This window comes from Electrona antarctica (genome assembly GCF_951216825.1).
Source record: "Electrona antarctica genome assembly, chromosome: 5".
Lineage (NCBI taxonomy): Eukaryota > Metazoa > Chordata > Actinopteri > Myctophiformes > Myctophidae > Electrona > Electrona antarctica.
In genome coordinates this window covers 25,287,205-25,305,219 of record NC_136810.1, presented here as the reverse complement: position 1 = coordinate 25,305,219, position 18,015 = coordinate 25,287,205, and the positions used below count along the sequence as shown (strand labels likewise).

The 18,015-nt window shown below is 41.9% G+C and overlaps 4 protein-coding genes and 1 long non-coding RNA gene across 8 annotated transcripts in view; 2 read left to right on the top strand and 3 right to left on the bottom strand.

The window, feature by feature from the left end:
- The window catches only part of tbxas1 (thromboxane A synthase 1 (platelet)), a 113,780-nt gene extending 110,548 nt beyond the window's left edge, over positions 1 to 3,232 (top strand). For both annotated transcript variants that reach the window (XM_079500840.1, XM_079500841.1), the window contains 3 exons: positions 491 to 628; positions 757 to 919; positions 1,515 to 3,232. In XM_079500840.1, the coding sequence (XP_079356966.1) occupies positions 491 to 628; positions 757 to 919; positions 1,515 to 1,628 (415 nt within the window). In that variant the 3' untranslated portion in view covers positions 1,629 to 3,232. The remainder of the gene's footprint in view (positions 1 to 490; positions 629 to 756; positions 920 to 1,514) is intronic.
- Positions 1 to 18,015, top strand: part of LOC306923658 — a 164,616-nt gene that overhangs the window by 141,927 nt on the left and 4,674 nt on the right. The gene's annotated exons all lie outside the window — the stretch shown is intronic.
- Positions 4,622 to 8,728, bottom strand: LOC306922974 (uncharacterized protein). 2 transcript variants are annotated; one of them, XM_079500903.1, is made up of 3 exons: positions 8,308 to 8,728; positions 7,229 to 7,435; positions 4,622 to 6,618 (listed from the first exon to the last, which is right to left on the bottom strand). In XM_079500903.1, exons 1-3 carry the CDS (start codon positions 8,577 to 8,579, stop codon positions 5,730 to 5,732), a joined length of 1,368 nt encoding a protein of 455 aa, XP_079357029.1. In that variant the 5' UTR covers positions 8,580 to 8,728; the 3' UTR covers positions 4,622 to 5,729. The 2 variants fall into 2 exon arrangements, with proteins under 2 accessions (XP_079357029.1, XP_079357030.1); XM_079500904.1 differs by having other exon boundaries at positions 4,626 to 6,618; positions 7,229 to 7,411.
- On the bottom strand, positions 9,985 to 12,052 carry LOC306922897 (E3 ubiquitin-protein ligase TRIM35-like). Its single transcript, XM_079500784.1, has one exon. It carries the CDS (start codon positions 11,800 to 11,802, stop codon positions 10,381 to 10,383), a length of 1,422 nt encoding a protein of 473 aa, XP_079356910.1. The 5' UTR covers positions 11,803 to 12,052; the 3' UTR covers positions 9,985 to 10,380.
- On the bottom strand, positions 13,851 to 17,827 carry LOC306923007 (uncharacterized protein). 2 transcript variants are annotated; one of them, XM_079500950.1, is made up of 4 exons: positions 17,797 to 17,827; positions 16,349 to 16,455; positions 15,201 to 15,413; positions 13,851 to 14,702 (listed from the first exon to the last, which is right to left on the bottom strand). In XM_079500950.1, exons 2-4 carry the CDS (start codon positions 16,386 to 16,388, stop codon positions 13,867 to 13,869), a joined length of 1,089 nt encoding a protein of 362 aa, XP_079357076.1. In that variant the 5' UTR covers positions 16,389 to 16,455; positions 17,797 to 17,827; the 3' UTR covers positions 13,851 to 13,866. The 2 variants fall into 2 exon arrangements, with proteins under 2 accessions (XP_079357076.1, XP_079357075.1); XM_079500949.1 differs by lacking the exon at positions 17,797 to 17,827 and adding an exon at positions 16,955 to 17,147.

The following is an 18,015-nucleotide window of genomic DNA, read 5'->3' as shown; positions in this document are numbered from 1 at the left end:
GTGTCCATGGTGTCATGGACACTGGGGTTCACTTCCTTCCTGGACTACAATTCCCATAATGCTTTGGTGCACTGCTCCTCCTTGTGGATAAGGGGAGGGCTGTCTTACTGAGTCCAGGAAGTAAGTGAGCCCAGTGTTCATGACAACATGGACACTTTGAAATACTAAAATATCAAAAGATTACCCACATAAAAACCCCCAGGAAAGTGTTTCTTGTCTCCCAAACAATATTAAAATAAGATCTGGTTGCAAAACATTAACATTTTTTCTCTCTCCCTGGGAGAGATAATAATCACACACTAGTTTCCAGTTTCCAGTTTCATGTCAAATCTGGTATTTCAAAATTGATTACCGTAGATGTTTTCTAAATTATATAAGCAACACAATACTACAATGAAAATAACCATTCGACCACTCGGATCACTAGACTAAAGTTGAGAACATGCAGCATACATGGGACATGTATTGAGGGATGTGTGTTTTCCTGCAGGTATGCGCGGGACATTGACCAGGACTGTGTGATCAACGGTCAGTTCCTTCCCAAAGGAGTCACTCTGGAGATCCCAGCAGGCTTCCTCCACCACGACCCAGAGCACTGGCCAGAGCCTGAACGCTTCATCCCTGAGAGGTGTGCTGTGGGACCCACACCATCATGGCAAATGAATAAACAGAAAATAGTTTGTTTGTTACTTTGTCCTTGAATGTTTTTGAACGTATCCCACATCCAAACGATGATGTCATGTGTTGCTTTTCCAGGTTCACGGCCGAGGCCAAGGCTAACCGACATCCGTTTGTGTACCTGCCGTTTGGGGCCGGCCCCCGCAGCTGTGTTGGCATGAGGCTCGCCCAGCTGGAGATGAAGATGGCCCTGGTGCATGTGTTCCACAAGTTCAACATTGTGACCTGCTCTGAGACATTGGTGAGCTGATGACCAGCTTCTTTTAACCTCTAGAAACCTCAAGTCGATGATTCATAAGCTTTGTTTTGTTTTTAACCACAGTAGTATTGGTTGTGTTAAAACCCAAAGTTTTGTTCAAAGCTCTATATTCTGATGGTAATCGTTGCTATAGTGTTATCTGGTATCTCCAGTTCTCTAAATTTTAGTGTTCCGGAACCAAAATTCAGCTCATTTCTTTGTGTCATCACTTACAATTTCACTTGTTTATCCTGCATCATGTATGAGTTCTCTCTCTCCAGGTTGGATAAAATTGGTATTCTGACCTAAAAATCAAAAACAATAAAATAAATCTGAATATAGAGCTATTTAACAATGAAATATCACTTACTGCACCTCCCTAAATTATAAACTTAGTTGACTGTGGTCCTTCAGGGCTCTATACTCCAAATAGCTTATAGATTGTCTATTTCCGAGGAACGTTCGCCCCCCAGATTCCAGAATATAGACGCTAGGATCCATGTGGTTAAATAATAGCAAATGAAACGTGGTGTTTATGTTCAAAAGTAATACATAATGCTCAAGATCACAACTGTTACTTTGGTGTTCCTTTGTACAGGACCCTCTGCCACTGAAGTCATTCACCACTCTGGGACCTAAGAATGGCATATTTGTGAAAATCACCAAAAGAGAAGCAGAAGAAACACGAGTGAATCCTCCACCAGAAGACTAGAGACATTGGCTGTCCTCCTTAAGACACAGTGATCTAAATCAGGGGTTCTCAACGTTTTTGGCTGGGGACCCCGAAAATGCTTTGGCCATGTGCCGGGTGCCGTCTCTATTAATATATACTCTAAGGTTAAAACCCAAAAAGGGAAGAAAATGGTCTCAAATGGGGGTCTGTGATCTATTGCATGTCATACTGGAGGATACTTGAAATGAAAAAGGTAGATAATCACTGCTTTAGATGGTAGGACAGTTCCTGACCTGCTGGGACTTGGGTTGAATATTAACATGGCTGCAGTATCGCTTCCTTGATAAATAGTGTTGTATAAATAACTCCTGAAAAGTGGCGTTGCTTCAAGGTCACCTCACCTTTCTAATCAGGCTGTGTGGTTGAGAGGTTACAATGTAGCAATACCTTAATATACAAAAATACTCTGTTACAAGTAAAAGGCCTTTATTCAAAATGTGACTTGAGTAAATGTATAAAAAGCACTGACCAGTACCAAAGTAAAACATACTTAATACTATCTCTGGCCCTGATCACCTCTATATCTCCATATATGGAGCTGGCCTGTTCTGACATCGGCATAGACTCCATATTTGGGCATGCCTGACAAAGAACTCCATATATGGGCATAAAAAGGACACAGACACTGGGTGGGTAATGCATGCATTTCCAACTTGCATCGCTCCAAGTAGGCTAGTGCCCAACAGGCACCGCTCTACTAATATAAATCTGCAAAGCCACTAAAACTGTCAAATAATTGTAGTGGAGCAACCCCCCATTCCGAGCCGACTGCTGATGCTTATTGATCAGTGATGAACTGCTATGATTAGAACTACTGACCTTCTATAGAATCATATTGATCACAAGGTTGTGCTAATGATTATCGTTGCTGTCAAGTAAAAACCCTTGCATGTCCAAAACCGTTACTGAAATGAAATGTGTTCCAATCGATCCAATGTGGACTGTTAATACTTTTTTTTCATTGGTTACATATATATTATAACTGACACTAGTATGACAAATTAGGGCATTCTATTAAAACAAATAAAAACAAAAAGTTGAAATATGGAGATACAAGGTTTCTGCCCGACAGTGACGATATGTGTATAATCATATTGATCACATTGTTGCTGTGGAATTCGTTTTTTTATGGAATCATATTGATTACATTGTTATACCGGTAGTATTGAACATGCTACAACATTGATTGATTGAAGTATTTATTAACAGATTGGAGAATTACAGAACATTTCAAGCACAACGCAGATGGCACATATGTTTGAGTGAGGTTATTTCTCTAGATTGTAAACAATGTAAAGTTGATTATAATTCATGCTTCTCTGACATTTCAATGCTATTTCAATCCATTTAGGGAGATTATAATGCACAAGTATGGAAAATGATATGAAACAGAAACATTTTAAATAATATAGAATTAATGCTTGCACTGAACATTTTACATTGAAAATAACCACATAGTTATATGGCAGTATTGTGTTTATTTCATCATAACATTAGAACAGTATTACCAACTTATTAGGGTGGCAAATGGTTGTATTCTTTTTAACACTGTACAATTAAAATTAAATTAAAATGTTTATGTATATATTGCATCATGTGTACACTAGTAATGCTGAATGAACACCCCTGCCAAGCTGCTTCATTGACCTGTACATATTCATTTTAATGGGTCAGTGACTAAATGGGGTCTTATTTTAAAAGCATGTATCAGGTTTGTTAAAGTGTACATTTTTGTAGTCATGTTGGTTTCATGTCATTTGTTTTATTTCATTTAACCAGACAACTAATCTGGATAAAAACGTATTGTGAGTGAGTGAGTGAGTGAGTGAAACCCCCCAGCAAGCAAAAGCAGATAAGAGGACACACACTGGCCCAACAGACTGGTGGTAAAACATCTGCAGATCAGTGTTGATTTCGTCGACTAAAACTAAGACGAAAAATGTTCGTCGACTACCTTTTTTCACTGACAAACTAAATGGAAACTAAATGAAAACTAAGCCATGATTAAAACTAAATATACAATTTTGTCAACAAATAAAAACTAGACTAAAATGTTAGGAAGGGACTAGTGGACAAGAGATCCAGTATAAGTCATTTTACACTTGCATGAAAATAGCCTGTGACGCGTTGTAAAAACAGTCATTACGACGGCATCAAGGCACGCCAAAATACATTTTAGTCTAAAATCTAAAATCTTATGACATTTAGTCGACTAAAACTAGAACATTCCAGGTGACTAAAACTAAATGAAAACTATTAAGAGACTATGACTAAAACTAAAATCAAAATTTGCTGTCAAAAACAACACTGCTGCAGACTTAAGGTGGCCTTACACTAGCCGATAATCGGGCATTTGAAATCTGACAGCACCACACACTACAGGATAATCGGAGCGGGGCCGAGCAAATATCAAACATGCTTGATGTTGATCGGGCCGATCCCAATCGCGCGCGGGGGGTGCCCGATTGAGTCGGGCACCCCCCGAGCGTCAAAAATGCCCGATTATCGGCTAGTGTAAGGCCACCTTATGTCCTGTTACACATGCCAAAGAACAGCTCACTCTGTCAGCCGCATACAAGTTCAGCTGGTCTGCCAACTGGTTGGTCCTGCATACATTAGTTACCGGTAACTATTTACAGGTTCGTATTTGAGATCCTTTGACTTACTCATTTAAAACTAAATGAAACGCGCCTTTACAACCACTGAGTGGTGCTGTTGGACTGAATTTCACTGTTATCTTTGTATTTGTTTTCTTAAGACTCCTGGTTCCGCTTATAATTTTTAAATGGAATTAGAAATTATACTTGAGTTTAATATGTTTCCAATTATACTTGAGTTTAATATGTTTCCAATGTGCTTCTCAGAGACTTGTGGTAGCAAGGTTATGGAATCATTTCTGTTGATAAGTTAATGCAATTTCAACAATGTCAAATAAAACACGACCGATAAAAGTACAAAGTACAAACCCCATAACCTCCGGCAGGTCATAAAAAAATGCCATGCCGAATAAACATAGTACGGTGGGCACATTTTCTTTTAATAAATTATTTACAGTACAATGTTCTTAAATTGGTCGAGGAAAAAAATACTTATACACAAGATTGATACAGTATGTACAGTGCAGCGTCAACTATTACAATGTCTAGTATTGAGTTTGTGGATAATTGTGTACATATGTAATATGTATTAGGGCTAGGCAATGAACAGAAAACACCTAAACCAATATTTAGAGCCAATAACCAACTTTTAATCGAGAAACATTTCTTTACACCAACAAATCGGCACGGAATAATATAATTCAATTAGCCTGTTTAAGCCTGTATTATCCTGTGTTGTACAATGAAAACAGACAATCTACTGTACAAGCTCACAAACTAATAATCGTTCATGAATCGTAATCGAAGCAAACGTTTGAAATTATCGTGATACTGATTCGAAGTCGAATACATATTCACAACACATATGGAAGTACTTTTCAGCTTTCAAATTCACAACTAAATATGATCGCAATAAATTATGATAATTTCGTTCCAACTTCCGTAAATGAGGAATGAGGTGCACATGGCCATGCTCAAGCTTGTGTATGATGCTTAATTCCATTTTAGAGTTAATTACTGTATATTTGCACATTGATTGTGGTTTTCGTTGTTGGGCTAAATAAATCGAATAGAATCGATTCAGCAGTACTCCATACTGTTATAACGACTAATATTTCCCAAGTGTGACAATCTTAACAGATAATTATAAACAATTTTCACACAATCATCAAACACAAGGCAAATTTTGTACTTTTTAGTGTCTCTGAGCCACATGGAACCTAAGGTCCCTATTCTAGGATACATTTGGTGAAAATAGCTGGTCATAGCTGGTCTATAAGCTCACAACACGTAGCAAACTAGCAACGTGAGCTTATAGCCAGCTATTTTTGGTGAGGATACACTGTAAAGTCCTCAGTGATAATTTAACTCTTAAGATTGTACAAATATTAGGGTTTAAGTGCTAAACAGGTGAAATTAGGCAAACAGGTGAGTGAGAGAGGGTGATTACATTCATGGGTGAGTGAGAGAGTAATTGACTACCTTAAACATAGTCGTTGAGCCAAGCTACAGCAGTGGCTGGTGAGTTGAAGTACTCTGTGAACTTCTCTCTCACAGAGAGAGCCTCCTGACTGGCACAATGGCTCCCAACCATTCCCACCGGGCGGAGAGCGTCTGCAGTCTCTACCGGAGCCACGTGTGCGGCTGTGTCCTGCTGGTCCCGTCTCAGGAAGTTGTGGAGGACGGTGGTGGCTTTAACTATCTTCTCCGCAGTGCCAGGGCTCACCTCCATCACCCGGTGGTACACTTTGAACTGCGAGGCCAGTGAGCCGAAGGCGCTCTCTGCGACCCCCCGCGCGCGGGACAGGTGGTAGTTCAAGACCCGATGAGAGTCGACCTGAAGGGGTCTTCCGGGGAACGGACAAAGCACATTCCGTTGCAGAGGGAGCGCTTCGTCGGCCGCGAAAACGTAGGGAACGGGTCCCAGGTGCTCGGCGGTTTGTATCGGCGAATCGTCCGGAAGGTCGAGTGTTCCCTCGTGCAGAGCCTTTCCAAACTCGGATGCCGAGAGGATCTCGCCGTCACTGCTCCTCCCAAAAGCCCCCACATCCACTGTACGGAACAGGCCACTAGCGTCCACCACGGCCAAGAGGACGATTGAAAACTGTTCCTTGTGTGATTTTGAATGTGATGGCGCCTTGATGACCACATGCTTGGCCTCTAAGGCACCCACGCAGTGAGGAAAGTCCCAGCGTTGGCCAAACTCATCCGCTATTGCTTTCCACTCGTGCTTCTTCGGCGCGGGCATGAACTCCTCGACCAAGCTGTTCCAGATGGCATCCGCCACAGAGGACAAAATGCCAACGCAGGTGGATTTGCCCACCCGGAAGCTTTTAGAGATGGACGAATAAGAATCACCGGTGGCGAGGTATCTGTAAGACAAAAAAACCAGTTGTAATGTTAAGACATGAGCTGAACTGACATGGGTCTGTCAAGGGTAGTTACTAGTTGGCATAGTTATTGAACCTTATTCTGGGGGCGAACATTCTGTCCTATCGCCTTGAATCATTATCTTTTAAAATGTCAGCAGGGCCAGAGATGAACATATAATATACCGATAAACAATAATCAAATGAGTTGAAAGCATTCCAAATGTTTTTGGAATGCAAACATTTTTATCTCCCTCTGGCCATATCATCAAGATCAGTCACCAGTCTAGCCCAGCAACAACCTGTTCATCCTGCTACTAAGACAGGCAAGGTCTACCCGACCGTAGTGTCAAAGGTAATACCAGATTTTCTGAATTGGCTCTCCCCCCACAGCTAAAGCATAACATAATGCTTAAAACACCAAAAGGGGTTGCTGGCCAGGCCTGAATCGTCCTGCTCCACAGGCGCGTGCCTAAAACTGGTGGAAACACAAACCTGTTCACGGCTGGCTCCGTGAAAGCACCAAAGGTTCCAAGAATCTAGAACGGAACCAGTTCTAGAACCAACGTTCTTTGGGTGGAAACGAGGCCTTTGAGAACCACGTGAGAGTTACCGTAAACAGATGGCGAGCCGCTCGGCCGGGTCGATGGCCTCGCGCCAGGCCGTGTCTCGTCTGTAGATGTCTGCTGAGATCTTGTCCAGCAGCAGATCAAACTGCCGCACGCTGAGTGCGAAGTCGGCCATGAAGCGATCCTCGTCCTGCCGCAGCTCCCGATGATACTCTCGCCCCCGGTTCCTTGGAACATACGCAACACATAGGCTACCGGTAATCAAATAATAATATACTGAATTCAGGCCATGTAGCAGACACTCTTATCAGAGCGACAACAGTCAAGTGCGTGCGTGTGCGTGTGTGTGTGGGGGATATTTTTTATCCCATGATTTTGCAACCTTTTTCACCCAGTGTCAATTATCGAATGTACTCCTGGGCGCTACGCTTCCTCTGCCAACGGGGGGGAACCCAGGGCCTTCTAGCTGTGAGGTGACAGCACTACCGACTGTGCCACCGGGGCCCCCTTGTTCCAACCATGCATGTTCAACTGTTTTTATTGTATTTTGACACTTGCTTTGGCAATTTAAGACGTATGTTTTCTCATGCCAATAAAGCTCTTTTGAATTGACAGTGTGACTGTGTTCTTGTTGTCCTAGTCTAGTCTTCTTTGTCTTGTCTAATGCTTTTCTCTTTCTGCGTCAGTTTTCTAGTTCAACTTCAGGGCAATGGTTCTCAAACCTTTTCATGTCAAAGACCTCCAAAGAATACATATTTGGCCGCCGTGGACCCCCATCTCAAAATATTTTGTGCCAAGGACCCCGCCTAGCCCTGGTCCAGTGCGAGTGTCCTGGACCAGGGCTAACGGACCCCAGATTTTAGAATCAGTCGAAAGAAATAATCATCACACGTTCATAAAATGATAGATTAACAATCAGTCCTTGATTATTCTATTAATGAAAACTTTATAGAATATTACTACTACATTATATTTGTCAAGCTCGAGAGAGAACACTGTATAATTCTGAGCTGTAATTGAATGTACAACATATTTTATATTCACATAATACGTTCAATTTCAACTGAATAAGCGTGTACTGTGCAGAACAGGACAGGAACATTAAATAATCAATCAATTATACCTGGTTCTGAGGAACGGTGTCACCCAAATCCTCTTCCTCTGCTTCTGGTTCTGGACACCAACCTTCTCCTCCTTCTGGCCTTCTCCTGCTTCTTCTTTTTGTTGTTGTTGTTTTTGAGGACGAGGTCTTCTAGGAGAAGGAGAATAAGGAGGATAACGAGGAGGAGGGTTGTAGTGTGAAACAACACGTGTGCTGATCGCTCTCCGTCTCCGTCTCCTCCTCATCAACAACAACAACGCCAGCATCTTCTTCTGCTCTAAAGTCACAAACATCGTTGTGATATTATTACTAAGCGATGGTGATGTTCCAGGCTGCAGCTGAGCTGGCTAGCGAGGCTAATGTTCAACAATCAACCACGAAGCTGTTGCTTGCGAACCCCAGAAACGGACTACAAACAAACATGAAGATGTAAATAAACTACAAACCGGTGAGACGGATTTCCGTGTGCGTCACAGCTCTTTTCTCTTCTTCTGGGGGTCTTCAACGTTTTTCATTCCAAGGCAGTGGTGTACTCAAGTAGCGGCGGCCTACTGTACACTGTATTTTTACTGGAGTATTACCAATTTTCTATTTCTATTACTTTTACTTCTACTCCACTACTACTACTCAGGGGTACATTTTGTAATTTTTCTCCACTACAATTATTTGAAAACTTTATAGCCTATAGTTAATTTGGTTGATTTAACCACTTCAACACACTTCACCATTCACTTCACCTGTATTATGAGTACTTAACACCTTTGGTACTTTATGTAAATTTTGATAACAATACTTTACTGTTGTACTTTTACTCAAGTAAATTTAGATTTCAGGACTTTTACTTGTTAAAATATGAGTACTTTTTTCCACCTCTGGTCTGTCCAACTCCAAGGACCCCATAGGTGAGAAACAGAGTGTGGTATGTATAGACAGGGATGCAATGCATAGCAAGTGTTACGAAAGCACTAATCTTAGCCCATATCCCATCCCAACACAACAGTGGTCCCCAGGTTGATTATTCATAGTCAGGGTGGTGGTCCCTGGTTTACAATTGAAACCCCCTGACTTTGACCCTCAATACTTAAAAAACTTGTAACTTTGTTTGCTCTTTTTTCTATCAACACCGAAAATAGCCGAGCTCACAACGACTCGCGAGCTTGTAGATCGGCTATTTTAGGCTAATGTTTCCCTCAGAATAGGGATGCTAGGGTTTAAGTGGTTAATGTATAAAAATAATGTTTTTATCACAGAAAGATTTGGACCCCCCTGTAGTAACTTTGAGTACACTGCAGGGGTGGGTCCCAGACCCCCTGTTGAAGACTATCAAATCAACACATTTATAGCACATTTTGACCAAAGGTCAACCAAAGTGCCAAAGATCAGATAAAAGAAAAGGGAAGACAACCAAGAAAACAATTAAAACACTTTGCGTGCTGCAACCATTGCTTTTAGGTGCATACCGCACGGTGCCACCAGAGTATGTAGTATGAGTCTGGATTACTTAATAATAATAATAATAATAATAATGAATAGAAGTTAAATGGGGAAAAAGAACACGTGCCAAATATTTTAATGTTATATTACACCTTTAACTAACATTGAAAGAATCAACTGAAGATGTTGACAAACTGATGGAGATGAATTGATTTATTGATTTATTGATTGATTGAATACTAAACAGCAATACCCCACCAACAACAGTGTTTAAGGACGTTCAATTGTAATTATTTACATTACAGAATTCTAATATATTACAGGTAATAATTTGTTTTATGACCCATAGAATATTTTACAGTAGATTGTATTTTTCATATTGTACTTTTCACTCTTTTAGAATAGGCCCACATTAAACCAGGTCCGCACACAAGTCATCATGTGTGTGTGTACTGTGTATACTTGACTAATGAACAAGAGCTGCCTGCGCTGGTATTAGAAATAAGGATGGGTGGTGATGGTACTGGAATGTGTGTGGATGAGAGCCAAATTTGTATCATCCCCCTGTCCATAACCCTTTATCACTACCGGTAATTGACAATGTCTTGACATTGTCATCATTCATCATGTCTAACTACCTTGTTCCCTCATTTTTACGGTCTATGGTTGTTCAACAGTAACAGAAACCTTCCTTGGTAAGATCTTCAGAGGGACAGTATGAGGCGTGATAATGTAGGGAAAGAGTGTGCCAGTGAAAGTGTGCGTGAAGGTGTGTATGTGTGCGTCAGTGTCGGGGTCAGAGAATGACAGCTTTCCTTCATTCCAGTCCAGCTGGACTCTGATCCTCCGGGGTTGCCGCTCCACCGCAAGATTGGCGTCCGACCTCGTCGTGGAGTATGCCGTGTATTTACCTTGACGTAGAGATATTCTCCAGAATTGACCCAGTCTATTTCCCTTTCTCTGAAAGGCCTCCGATAGCACGCCTAGTATCCAGTATGTGTTGTCTCCAACTTCAACGTCCCAGCTGTGAGTCCCCGAGCTGAAGCCCTCAGAACCCAGGACACACGGGCAACAGTCAAACCTCTCCGGGTTGTCAGGCAGCTGCTGTCTCTCTCCACGTCTCACACTCGTCAGATCAGAAGACAGGATGTATTCTGCATGGGCCGTGTTGGGGTCCAGAATGACAGGAGTGTAGGAGACAATGTCCTTCATCTTCTCCCAGACTCTGAAGGCCAGGTTTCCCAAGTGTTTGGTCGCGTCTATCATTGCTCCTGAGACCAGCCGTGGGTCCTGCAGTGTGAACTGCAGTGTTTCCATTGTGGTCTTGTAGTTGAGCAGAAATGAGACGTGTTCAGCTCTCAGCTCCTCCTCTATGGCTCCGACTGTGTATGAAAGGGTTAATATATCTCTGTTCAGACCCTCAATCTTCTCCTTCATCATCTGACTCTTCTGCTGATACTCATCCCTCAGTGCAGCGATGCTGGCCTTCTCTTCCTTTTGTAGAAACTGATGAAGCTTCCTAAACTGTTCCTTCATCTGCATCTCTGTGCGCCAGGCCTGGACCTTTATGTGTTCTGCTGTTTGATCACAATTTGTTTTAACTTTATTAAAGACCTTCAGTTTCTCCTGTAAATCCTTGTGTGATTTCTGGACTTCCTCCTTGAGGTCCAGAGCAGCTTCGTCGATGGGTCTGAATCTGTGACCGGTGTGTTTCTTAGACTCTCGACACACAACACACACTGGCCGTTGATCTTCCTGGCAGAAGAGTTTGAGTCTCTCAGCATGCTGATTGCAGAGAGCCTTGGACCCACTCGAAGTTCTCCGACGCTTTGAAGCTCTCTGATGTCTCTCCTGTACGAAGGCCTCACACAGGTGCTTCAGAGCCAGGTTACAGGGTGGACTACCCATTGGATGTATTTTCTTACAAACTGGACATTCCTTCAATTTGTTCTGTCCCCACCATTCCTGCAGGCAGGTTTTACAGAAGCTGTGGCTACAAGACAGGACAACAGGATCTTTAAAGATATCATGACATACGGTACAGCAAAAATCCTCTTCTGAAAGAGATGATACAGAAGTCATTTTGTGAGTGAAGCTACAAACACACTGAACCTACAAACACAATACAGGAAACCAGTCAGTTGTAATGTGGTAATGTAACACTTCCTCCTCTAGAATGTTTCCTGAAGTTTACTTTCACTTTGACTCCTGTTGTCTTGTTAAAGTCCATTCAGCTGTGTCAGCAGCAACGGGTTCAAGTCGTCTGGGTCAGTATTCCCTCCTGTAGCTACACGTGGAAAGACAAGTCCTGTCCACCCCATTGAGCTATATACTGTAATATGGCTCGTCACTGGAAGTTGTTTGTCTGATCTGAAGGTAACTCTTATCGTTGATGAGTCTGTCACTGGCAGGGGGTGGAACTTTGACATACGAGACCAGTTGCCAAATTCTCTCTCTCTCTCTCTCTCTCTCTCTCACACACACACACACACACACACACACACACACACACACACACACACACACACACACACACACACACACACACACACACACACACACACACACACACACACACACACACACACACACACGTTACACGTATTACTAGAACCTCAACATTTTAGGATGACAATTTTATGAATGCTGTTTTTGTATTTTTCTGTGATTTTTAACCGTATCTCTAAAGCTCACAACACAAGCTTGTAGATCTATTTTCGGTGCACACCGGCACACAGCTAATTATGAAACATGAACATTTTCCTGAATTGTAAAACTAAATAACAATAAAACTTTCTCTTGCGGGGACAAGGAAAATGGTCCTCACATTGTCTATTTCTCAAATGTGGGGCCCTCACAAGTATAGGCTATAGTAATACGTAGACTATACTGTAGTAAGTAATACAAGTACACACACACACACACACACACACTGGCCTCAACTCTGCCTCAGTGCCTCTTAAAGGAGCAGTACTGTACATAGAAACATTTCCTGAAAGTACCACAACACCCAGTATCTCTAGGTCATCCTCAGACGACATTACAAATACAACTGTTTTTCCTTTTTTTTGCCGGTGGGTTCCCAGATTCCCCGAACCCACCTCACCCCTGCCCACTTTGACAGGCTGGAATGGTTTAGGGTTGACAACAGAGTACAGCATCTTGGGTCTGGTCCACAAGACTGGCTATATCAATTTAGAAGTGTATATTTGTACGTCTGTGTACGGGGGGGGGGGGGGGGGGGGGGGCTATGGTACAGCATGCTTATTCAAAACTACAACATGACATCACGCCTTAGTGATAAGTGACTCCACTCACCGAAACATTTGTTTTTACTAACCACCGTTTTGGTGGTCACCTTATTACCTAAAACTGGAGTATGAATTATGCCTTTACATTTTGTGTAAATTACCTCAAGCCTATAATGTTAAATATTGAACTGTGCTAACTAGTAGTAGTAACTAACATCACATAAAACGTTATATTGTATATTATCATAAAATGAGAAACAGATAAGTGTGATGCAACTGAACTTGTTTCACCTCATCTAAGGTAATGATTCTATGTTTTATCAAGAAGCTGTGTAGAAACAGATTTAGAAGTAGACAGAACCATCCGCGAAAGCATTTTAGATTTTGGCTATATATACACACAGTAGTCACAATCATTTTAACCACTTTATTCATATTTTATACTTTGGCTATTCAAAAATAGTAGAAATAGCAGATATACAATGAGCTTGTAGAATGTAGATCCACTATTTTTTTTAAACATCGTGAAAATGTGTGCAAAGCTTTGAATATATATTTTTATATAACATTTTAAACTCAAATCTTCTGTGGGTCCCTGGAACTGAGAGTCGGCTGCCAAATACATATCATTTTGGAGGACATTAAAAGGTTTTTAGCACCACTGATATAGCAACATACGTTGTGTGGTGCACCAACAAAATGAAATGAGGTGTACAAGGTGCCAATTCCCTTTGACTTCCATTGTAAAATGCTTGATCACCCTTAAAAACGGTCTAAAAACACCAAAATCTATGAATGAAGTACTGTAGGAGCATATTTTCCACAAATATGCCATATGTCATGGTAAAATTCACAAGAGTATACTGCACCAATACTTAATGTTTAACTACACGTATTAGTCAATAGAAAGATATTTGTAGCTATAGGAATAAGGGTTTTCCTTTGTATGAGCGTGCATGTGCCTCTTCACAGCAGCTTTTGATGTGAAACTTCTATCACAATCTGTACAACTAAAGGATTTTTGCCCTGCATGAGTCCTCACGTGTTGCCTTAGAGTAGACCTGTTACCAAAGCATTTGCGACAAATTGCACAATTAAACCACAACCTCTTCCCTGTGTAACTCCTCAAGGATGGAGTTGTTTTTGATGATGTCAGGTCCTTGAACAGCTTTTCGCTTATAGACGTTTGTCCTTTGTTTGGTTTCTGTGTGTTTACAACTGACAGACCCTCCTCTGTCTTCTCCCAATCCTCCTCACTGTCTTCAGTGTCCGATTCCGAGTGTGAAGAAGTGCGGGTCTGGTCGTCACAAGCTAGTTGGGTTGTTCGAGAGTTCTCTGCCTGTTTCCTGTGTGATTTCTGTGTGTTTACAACCGACAGACCTTCCGTGGTCTCCTCCCAATTCTCATCGCTGTCTTCAGTGTCAGATTCAGAAGAGTTCGAAGAGAGGTCATCACTAGCTGATTGAGATGCTCCACAGTCTCTAACAGCTTGTGTTGTCATGTGTTGAGTTGAGGTGCTGGCTAAAGGCTCTGTCTCTCTGTTTTCATCACAATCTTCACTTTTCACTGCTAGTAATGTCAACATTGACCCGCCAACCTCCTCTGGTCTTTGAAGTAGCTCCTCTTGTTCATCTTTAATCTGTGGAATCTCTGGTACCTCCTTGACCAGACTGGAAGTCATCTCATTTTCAGGGCAAGCCTCCTCTTTACACACAGGGAGGTGCAGGAACTCTAGGCAAAATATGAAAGGAGAGTTATCCATTAAGTGTTAACCCACAGCTACAATGAGACCTGAGGACGATTATAAAAAATTCTAAATCCTATAACATTTTTCTGAAAAAGCCATGCTTCTATGTCAGTTGTGCTCGAACATTTTCATGTCAAGGACCCCCAGAAATTATATGTAATTGGCCGCCGACCCCCATCTGAAAATATGTAGTTCCATGGACCCCCCCCCAGAAGCAAAGATTTGAGTTAAAAACATTCGCTCTGAAAGAATATATATTCAACGATTTGCAACACATTTTCACGATTTTTCAAAAATAGCAGATCTACAAGCTCATAGCGCGGCACTCGTGCCGTGCTATGAGCTTGTAGATCTGCTATTTTTCAACAGCTAAAGCATAACATAACGCTTAAAACACCAAAAGGGGTTCCCGCACAAAATGGGTTAAGTTAAAGTAAGACCACATAAGTGTGAGATAGAGAAAGCCTGAGAAAGTGACCTACCAGCATTTTCCACATGGAGAACATATCCGGATCCATAGATAACTCCATGTAATGTAAATAATGACCCATCAGCATCCTCTGGTCTTTGAAGTAGCACCTCCTCTTGTTCCTCCTTAATGTGGGGAGGTTCTGGTTTTACCTGGACCAGACTACTGCTCCTCTCCTGCAGGTCAGGAGAAACCACCTCTTGACTAACAGGAAGCAGTGGAACATCTAGGTGGAGAGAGGACGAAACATCAGCAGAGAGAAACTCAAAGTGATCGGACCTTAATTGATTTTATTTTTGTAAATTATCTCTAATGGGGCTGCAGGTATCAATTATTTTCTTTTGCTTTTTTTCCTCCCCAATTTAGTCATTATACCAATTAATGGATTTAATTCCTCCTTGTTATTGCTGTTTTTACCCTGTTTTGCACACACCAAGACTGCGTTTCAGTTTTTATTCTTGCATGATGGAATGACAGACGTTTCGGCTGCTGGATAGCCGAAACGTCTGTCGGCTATCTTGGTGTGTGCGACCCCTTACCTATATTTCTATAATATGATTTGAACCGGGTAACGCACCATAAATCCGAGCGCGGTGGGCACAAGAAAAATAATCTAGAGTTGCAACACCAACCATTGACAGCCCAACATCCAAACAGAAAAGTCCTATCCGAATGTAACAACGTTAAACACCAACATTGCTACGGGCATTCTCCTACAGCGTTGAAACCCCTCGACTCTGCGGTTTTGGGCAGGTACTTTACCCCACTGTGCCACGCAAGCACCCTCAATTATTTTCTTAGCGAATATTTAATCTATTTTTATTTATTTTTTTAATCTAAAATTATCTATTCAATTATCTATATATTAATTAAGTGTTTTTACTAGAACAGGGCTTGTCTGCATGTCTGTCTGCTAACAGTGTGGGACTGGGACATGCATTCCCTAATTTGCATCGTTCCTAACTTGCAGAGTGTGCCGGTATCCAACAGTATGGGTAGTGTACTAGCCTAGTATACAAAAATACAGTTTTCACATAACAGCTTTAAAGCAAGAGCAATTCACGAACGAGTACACCGTACAACACCATGTTATTTCAACACTCGAGTCGAGAGTGTACAAATGTAACTGTGTGTGTGTGTGTGTGTGTCACTAATACTCACAGCCTGCCTTGGTGTCAGTGCAGTGGTTGTTGTCCTCCATGGTGAAGATGGGAGGCAGGTAGCAGTCCTCAAGGGGGCAGCAGAGTCATTATGAATGATGCATGGTCCTGCAGGGACATTAATATATCTATTTTATTTGTTTTTCCACGAGATTCACACTGATCACACCGCATTGAGGGCAGCGCTGAAGATAATAAATGAACGCACAAAACCATTGATGATGCCCGGAAATTAATAATGGTGTGTATATTAAACACGTAATGCACCTGTCAACATGTTGCATTGCAGTTTGTGCTAGGGCAAGTTCATTGGATCGATGCAGTGTTTCTTTTGTATTTCATTATCTATATACATTAGGCTAAAGTAAATACATTTTTGGAGGATTATGAGTCTACATTCTCTTTGCTTTGTCAAAGCTAGCGATGATTCACATGCCGTTCGTTTGACAGTCATGTTTCAGGGCCTATGTCAGAGCAAATCTTTGTCACAGATGCGGTCGGGGACATGCATACATACGATACAAGAAGTCAGACTCGACAAAATACATCTACTATTATTGTCTTGATCCAAGGCTCAGAGCTGCAATAATTATAATGGACAACTCACCAGCTACTGATCTAGCCTTCTATCAAAATCTACCCCGTATTTTCTTCTACTCCTTCCCTTTCTGTAAGCTTCTTCATTTTGCTCAAGTCTCTAGAATTCACATTTCAATTAAATTGTCCTCCTCGTATCTCTGCTCTGCTGCATCCTTCCAATGGATTTCACCCACACCACAAATGCACATACTGCTTTTCGGCCGTCGTCGCGCTGTGATGACGCCACTAGAATCTATGGTTTGTTTATTTATGTTTATTAATTTGTCACTGCTGCGTACTAGCAGAGAGTTGAGGACAGATTGGTCTAATTAGAAAATAATTAATTGTTAGAAAAGTGAACATCGAGACTTGAAAAAAGTGAATAAATGGAAGCTACAGAAGAGGATAAGATTCTCTCTGGTGAGTTGTCCATTAATGCTTCAACCATTAATGCTAGCCAGCTCAACAACGAGCTGAGTTAGCCATAGCCTTGGAAGATGGTGTCAAGGAACTTTGAGCCCTAAGCCAGCTGTGTTTCTTAACCTTTCTCAACCTTTTGTTATCTGTTAGCCTAGGGTGAGGTTGTACTATTCCAGGATCTGGAATATTATGACATGTAATATCACAGCCATTATAGGGCTAAACTAGCCCTCCAATCCGGCTTCAGAACACCCCACTCCACTGACACATGCATGATGCCTCCTCTATTTGAGTGACCACATCAAACACGAGGTGGATGATGGCAAATACTGCGGCATGGTCATGCTGGACCTCCAAAAGGCTTTTGACACCGTGAACCACTCCATACTGGTTAACAAGCTAAAAGCAATTGGTTTTGATAGCACATCCGTGAGCTTGCTGCAATCCTACCTGGAGGGGAGAGAACAGATGGTGGAGGTGAACGGAACACTGTCCCTGTGTGTGTGTGTGTGTGTCGTATAGGAACAAGATTCCTATACAGGATCAGCCTCCATCTGGATTCTCTTCCGCAGTAGCGATGAACTGTCTCGGCTGCAGTTCGGACCAATCAGCGGCAGCTACAGGCGGGATCTGCCAATCACCTGCCAAGTAGCTTGAAAAAAAGGGCCT

Excerpts from the sequence above, each read along its gene's own strand:
- LOC306922974 (XM_079500903.1), bottom strand. The coding sequence starts at position 8,579 with ATGTTTGTGACTTTAGAGCAGAAGAAGATGCTGGCGTTGTTGTTGTTG. Across the intron at positions 7,436-8,307 it reads ACACCGTTCCTCAGAACCAG|CCTATGTGTTGCGTATGTTC; the intron begins GTATAATTGATT and ends GATTACCGGTAG. Across the intron at positions 6,619-7,228 it reads CGGCTCGCCATCTGTTTACG|ATACCTCGCCACCGGTGATT; the intron begins GTAACTCTCACG and ends TTTGTCTTACAG.
- LOC306922897 (XM_079500784.1), bottom strand. The coding sequence starts at position 11,802 with ATGACTTCTGTATCATCTCTTTCAGAAGAGGATTTTTGCTGTACCGTA.
- LOC306923007 (XM_079500950.1), bottom strand. The coding sequence starts at position 16,388 with ATGGAGGACAACAACCACTGCACTGACACCAAGGCAGGCT. Across the intron at positions 15,414-16,348 it reads CACTGACACCAAGGCAGGCT|ATGTTCCACTGCTTCCTGTT; the intron begins GTGAGTATTAGT and ends CTCTCCACCTAG. Across the intron at positions 14,703-15,200 it reads TCTCCATGTGGAAAATGCTG|AGTTCCTGCACCTCCCTGTG; the intron begins GTAGGTCACTTT and ends TATTTTGCCTAG.